Source organism: Morone saxatilis, unplaced genomic scaffold (assembly GCF_004916995.1).
Source record: "Morone saxatilis isolate NCDOM2014 unplaced genomic scaffold, NCSU_SB_2.0 Contig4, whole genome shotgun sequence".
Lineage (NCBI taxonomy): Eukaryota > Metazoa > Chordata > Actinopteri > Moronidae > Morone > Morone saxatilis.
Genome location: NW_023339984.1, coordinates 6,900,409 through 6,907,282, shown reverse-complemented (window position 1 = coordinate 6,907,282; position 6,874 = coordinate 6,900,409). Strand labels below are relative to the sequence as shown.

Sequence of the window (6,874 nt, the reverse complement as noted above, 5' to 3'; positions counted from 1 at the left end):
TGGTTGAATACTGCAAAATTAATGACATTTCCATGAGCTTCACCTGTACTTAGCATGTACGGCGTCTTAGCATGTTAACACAAAACTACAACAAACTGAAAAACATCTTAGTACAGCTGCTAGCGTGCTAACAGAGCTGCTAGCATGGCTGTAGACTTCTGGTCTTAATACATTTTAGGCCCTATGATTTGCCTATGATTCTAAATTTCTGTATTTTAAAATCCAAATCTAAAATGAGTTTGGAGTCTACATAATCTGTACACAGATTGTTGTTGTTTATATTCTGGCACTGTAGAGAGGGGCCACGCAGAGGGTGGTCCCTCATACTCTGAAGTAGGAGACATAATCAAGGTGCCAGGCACAATTTAATTAGAGCAAGTTAATTAGTCACGGCCTTGGAGAAAATTCACTTTTAACAACCCAACCATTTAAATATAGACTTTAAACACAGCTGTGGCATGCCATTGGTGAAATTCCAAAATGCCACAGTCATTTATTGTCACTGCCAGTATTTTTTGCAAATCAGTGACCCAATGAATAGTAAAAATATCCTGATCAGCAATGAGAAGTTTTTTGCAACACTTCTTAAATTGTTCTTTGTCCTTGCCCGCAGCTGCTCATCTTTATTTCCTGATGGTGGAAGGTTATCAATGCGTTGCGTGACTGATGACAAAGTCAAAAATATAATTGAGACTGGCCTCTTTATTAAACGAAATGACAAAAAGACTAATATCTAAAGTCAGCTGTCAGCCTCATAAATAATTGCACAGTGCTTTCTCTTGCCATGACACCCAATCCATATGTCCACACTTGCTTCCACCCAGCTATGCGGCTGTTAATAATGGAGATTGTGATCAAGTGAAGTGTGTTGTGCGGGTGGGACTAATGAGGGCCAGGCGATCTGTGTTTAGTCTGTACTTTGGATGTGCCCTTTTGGGAGGTTGTCTAACTCTTGTGCACGTTTCTGCATTCGCAATTGGTCCTACGTGTGTGTGTGTGTGTTTAAAGGTCAGAGAGTTGGAGTGGTATTGGTTTGGAGGGTGTTGCAGGCCCGTTTCCAGCCTCTCTTTCCAAAGAATCACACACACACAAGGGGCCTTGTGCTGTGCTTTTTAATGACGCCGTTTGATCTGCCACCCGGTTTTAGGCTACTGCTCCCTCATTCCCACGCAACAGCAGGGTGAGGTGGGATGAGGTGGGATGGCGGGTCCTGCCATTTACTTAAGAACCCCATACATTACTGCTACTGCTAAAGGACACAAGAGTTTGTAAACATACCCACCTGGAATTGCATGAGCATATATGTACGTCAACACATACACACGCTGCACACATCCCACATGGAGCTGAAACCCCGAACACCTCTTAACACATCAATTGCTTTTACAGCCAGTAGCATTCCGAGGTCTGTCTGACCAAAAATTTCTGGGCAAGCAAAGAGAAATGGCTGCTGCTGATATCATGAAATGAACTCCTCAAAAAGCCATTTACCTCAATGTTTACAATGCAGTACATGGGGGGTCTGGCACTTGGAGTTTGAGGTTTTGACAGCCTTATGCTTCTCAGCCCGGCTTCCCAGTACCAGTGCAGACAGATTCATGGGTATGGAACACTGGAAGCACCTTAGAGTACATCTGGGTTGTGACCTCAGGTATGATCTTCCCTGTTTCGTCAGTGTGTCCTTGGACAGTTACATTGTTTTATGATCTCACTGGCTGCTCCTGTCATTGCTGGAGCTCCCCCTGAAGCCCCCAACAGTGAAACAGAGGTGACTTTGGCAGCAAAGCTGACTGGTTACCTTTAATGAGAGAGCAATACATTTGGGAAACTGTAAAATAGAGGAATGCAGTGAAGTCACCCTGCAGCTATTTCCCAGTCTATAAATTTGACAACATGTCTATGGAAAACATACCCTCTGTCCTCCTCCTTCTGTCTCCTTTTTTTTTTCTCTTGTTCCTCAAATCCATTTGTAATTGACCGCTTTGCCGAGTACACTTGGCCACGAGCTTTAATCTCGAAGCCCACTGGGTTAGCTCGAAGCCTAACCAACTAGGTGACTTTGGCACCGGGATGAAAGGACCGCGAGGTCCAAAGTGCAAGTTCCAGTTCGTCCCTAGATTTAAGACGAGATGATGAGCAGTGGGAATCCAACCAATGTGGGTTCATTGCTTGCAGAGCCTAAACTCTATCACAGAAAAGAGTTATTAAAAGTGACATAAACTTTGGCAAGGGACGTTGATTGTTATGCTCTGATTTGTGAAGAAGCATGTCCAGGCCATAACTGAAAGTCAGATCCCCATTGTCAACTGATGAATTCAAGATTTAGGCTCATATGGCCGTCTAGACAGTTTTAGGAGGTGGATGGGCAGGTGATCTCAGTTGACCCCTCAGGGGTATTTAACAGTCACGTTACAGTCATATGTATTTTGAGCATTCCCATTGCAGCCCATGGGAATGGACCGATTGGTGAGATTTACTCACACTATTAGGGACGCTGTCTGGATTTATTTGCCAGAACGGCCCTGAGCAACAGAAAAAGACCCCCCCTTCCACCTTCCCTCTCTTGAATCTTAAAGACATGATATGGCACTTTAATGGAAACCAGTCCAACCCCAGTCAGAACTTTGCTCTTTACAAGAGGAGATTACCTCTGATGGTGTTTGAACACACGCTTACAAATTGTCCATGTGATGTTTCCATTTATCTGAAGTTAATGAGGGCAATGAGGTTCTAACTTGAAATTATACATTCAATTTACTGTATATCCTCCTCTCCTGTGATGTAAGCATTGCTTAAGATGGAGAATTACTACATAGCATCATTCTGTTACTAGTCTCATATGTCTTTGCTTCTCATAATAGAAATATTGTTTCCAGCAATTTTTCAAAGTTGTAAGGGACAATTAGAAATGTTACCAATAAATGAGAATGACAGAGATTACTCATTGAGGTGTGATATAGGTATAGTATACTGTATATAATTGTCAAGAGGAAAGGCATAGGAAAAAGGGATTGAGCGTTGCCCACTACACTGTAGCCCATGTTTTGTAGAGTATGTATCAGGCTTAAGGTTAAAAAGTGGCTAAGAGATGGCCTTACTTGGAGCTGAGGCATCGTCGGAGGGAGTATGAGGCACCTCCTCCACAGGTACGGGAGCATTCACTCCACGAGCCCCAGGCATCCCACAGAGTGTCTCTGTCCTCTTCTGATCGGGCCGTCCGTGAGCTCTACACACCAAAAAAGGAAATGCAGAGGTTATACACATGAGTGAGCTGTCATGGACATCCTTGAGCAGTTTGCATTTTCACTATTATCACCTCATCCATTCTTTATTTTATATAGTGTGTCTTCATTTCTGCCAAGACCCAACCAAACATTCAACAAGATAAAACTGAGTTATGTTCTAATCTCCCGTTTGTAATAGAAGCAACCTGTATGTATCTTCCTCAGCCATATGAGTTGTGGCTTCCTCTGTTTAAGCAGATTATCTTGCAGAGCACACAACAAAAGCTAGAACTTAGTTGAGAGCCCGAATTAAATTCCAGGAGCTGCTGAAAATGAAACAGAAGTCCATTTGACAGGATTGAGAGAGACTGCAAGGGAAAGCAATGAAAAGCTCTCGACTTTTGCCCTTTTGAATATTTCAAATGTCTGAGTCATCTTTTAGATTATGAAATGTTGGTCCTCTCTTAAACCTCGGGCCTCACTTGTGTGCCTCTCTCTCTGTTAATTGCATCATGCTGTATTTGGCAGCAGAGGTAGGGATATTACTGCGGGATCCAAATTCAATATTATGAGAAGATGAATTTTGCGACTGCAAGGACAATGTGCATCTCAGATGTAGAGTGACAGCCAAAAAATAAAAGATCCTCTCCAACCCTCTATCTTAGACTAATTTAACTCCTCATTGCCTTTCCTTTGTATTTTCAGATTATATTAGGCCCGACTGGCTCACCTTGCTCTAAACAAGATATTTATTAGTAAGGTTGGCTCTGTCATCTGTATCATCTGAGTTATATTTCATTCTCTTGGCTTTACTCAGCAGTGGCAATCTTCTCGATGGCCTTTGCAGAACTGACTGAATGAAGTTAAGAGAGCTACATTGTCTCAATACCAGGCTCAGATAAAATTAAAAACAGGATTGATTTTGCTATCTAAGGACACCTTAGCTCGGTGGAAGTATTCCACTCCAGTGAGACTGAGGCCAAGAATAAAAAAGTGGTTCTATACCTGTTGAATGGGTGAAAACCTAGAAAATGAAAAAAATACTTTTGGAACTAACACTGAACAAATCATCCAACCCCCTATGGCAGCAGGAATGTGGTTTAAAAGACCAGAGGTGCAAACACATTCAATAAAATAATCTGCCATTCAACAGAGGTCTTAAAGCCATGAAAAGGAATAGATGGATATAAGAGAAAATTATCATTTTCCACAATAACCTGAACACTTAGGCAGTCTGTTGGGTGTTGGAGAGCCATGAAAGAACATTTTAAGATTGCAGAAATGCTGCTTTTGTGCACTTTAGACAGCCTCCCACAACGGGACGGTGCAGTCGTGGTGCTTGCACATCCAGCAGAGTTTTAGACAGGGACTTAAAAATCCCAAATCCTGCAGATTAGGAATGAAATGTGAGGCACAACAAGCCCACTTACCCTGAACACACTGAATAAAGGAGGGACTATGAGAACTTTATGTGTAACACCTGCTCTTAAAAAGATTTATGCCTGCTGAGCTGACAAATAGTTTATAGTGAATGTCCAGCCTTGCATTTGAGATACACAGCCTTGAGATTTTAGAGGAAAAACTCAGGATACGCCAGGTTATTTTGACCTCTTTGGCCCCTTTTCCTAATAGCATGGCATTGTGCTTTGTCTACAAAGATGAATGGATGAGGAAAGCAGATACAAGGTAATAATACAGCCTTGATTATTTTCTTTGGGTCACAGTAGCAAAAACACCCATGCTGTACACTGTGGAGCGGGGTGGTGGGTTCACATTATTAAAAGTGCATGGGGACTGATATAAATGGCTGTCAGTGCTGATGACGCCTGAGGAACAGCAGAGTGGAACGGCAAGAGCTAAACACGCAGCCAACGGAGCATACGGCCAAACACATCGGCAACGGCGCTACTTTCTGCACGTGCCAACTATTTCAATGTTTGGATCCACGGTAAATAAACACAGGCTGTGCTCTGGGCAGCCAGTTAGCACACCACGTTAATTCTCCTTTGAAAAGCAATCAGTGAATTTTGCAGTCAATTACGGCTGGAAGTTGTGTGTTGCAAAGCCAAGAGAGCCAGAGGCATAGCAAGGCTGGTGAAGAAAGAGGAGGGGAAGTAGATGAGGGGACAGAGGGATGGAGATGAGGAGGTTGTTTGGCTGACTGTGCTGCTATTGTTCTCAATGGAGGCGGAGGAACACAGGGCTCTTCGAGTCGGACGGCCGTCCTGCTGGGATTTGAATCCAATAATCACAAGGCTCGGATATCCATTTGGAGCCTTCCATCACTACACCTCCTACCTTTCCTGTTCTGATCCCTTCAGGGTTTTAGCTGCACCTCAACAGTTTTACACAACAAAGCATGTGCATTTCAACATATTTGTTCTCTGGCTCTTTTACTATGAGAAAAACAGAGCAAATGCATAACCACAAAGGCCCCTTGGCTGTCACCCATCCCACGTTTTTACATTAAGTGAAAGAGAGGAAATAAGCATATGATAAAAGACCAGTGATCTCCACACTATATGTTATTCTGATGGACAGATTCTATTTAAGTCACCTGTCAGCATACTAAGGACATTTTCCTTGAAGATGGAAAACTCCTCAACAGGGGAAAGAAACCCGACTCTGGAGCCTTTTTTGCAGACTGTGTCAATATACATACGATGGCCTTTTCAGTCGGCAAGACATACGATATTTGCACATCTGCTGAATCCCTTGTCGTCGGCTCCATGCTGCATTGCACTGTACTTGCCGTCATGCCGCAAGCAAGGCAGTCACTGTAATGTAACAGGGAGTCCTGACCTCAGACAAAACAGCTTGCCGACCTGCGTGACAAGTCAACTTTTGTGATTTAGATCAAAAACAAAGAGGAGACATGGTAACTTCTGAGCAAAGAAAATAAGACCAGGTGAGTAAGGTGATACTAACTGCCTGCTACTGTTGAAAGGACCTGAATTTCGACTGCACCAATTCACAAAATCATGAAATACAAACTGTACATGCATACACACTTGTACACAGCAAAGCAATCTATTAGAACACATGCTTTCTGGATGCATTACTTGGTTTGGCAAGTGTTTTTAAGGGAATAAAATAAGATAAAAGACAAATACATCTCTAAACAAAATGTTTTTTTTCAGGCTGAAAATGGAGCAAAGTAAACATTACAGTACCAGGATGAGAAGAGCTGTCACCAGTAGCTTGCAAGATAAAAAGTCTTGCTCCATGCCTTTTCAAAATGTGTGAGTCAATCACTCCAGTTCTGTTCTGACTGTGTGTTTGTTTGTGTGCGAGCCCGATGTGTGATGCCCTCCTCTCTGGGTCACTCTGTGTGTCCTGTCTGCCTGCCGTCTCCTCTCTGACTTGCTCCCGTTCTTCCTCATGAGTAACTTGGGAATCGGAGAGAGGAGCGAAGCTGCCAAGTGCTGCATCGTGTGGCGTGCTGGTGTGTGTGTGTGTGGTTTTGTGTGCAATGCGGGGGGGAAGAGTAATGGGTGGGGGGATCCGAGCCCCCACGAGTCCTTCAGGTCTGGCACACCAGCCAATCAATAAATGGGCCTCAGTCAAGCGTGCTAGTTCAAATAAGAAGCTGGGCCAGCTGCAGCTTCACAACTTCACACGTTTTTCTGTGAGTGCGTGTGTGTGTGTGT

General features: G+C 43.4%; 1 protein-coding gene across 1 annotated transcript in view; it reads right to left on the bottom strand.

Moving 5' to 3' along the window:
- The window catches only part of LOC118338269 (ADAMTS-like protein 1), a gene marked incomplete in the record, with an annotated part of 76,596 nt that overhangs the window by 10,191 nt on the left and 59,531 nt on the right, over positions 1-6,874 (bottom strand). Inside the window, 1 exon segment of the mRNA XM_035675549.1 lies at positions 3,099-3,226. Coding sequence (XP_035531442.1) covers positions 3,099-3,226 — 128 coding nt within the window.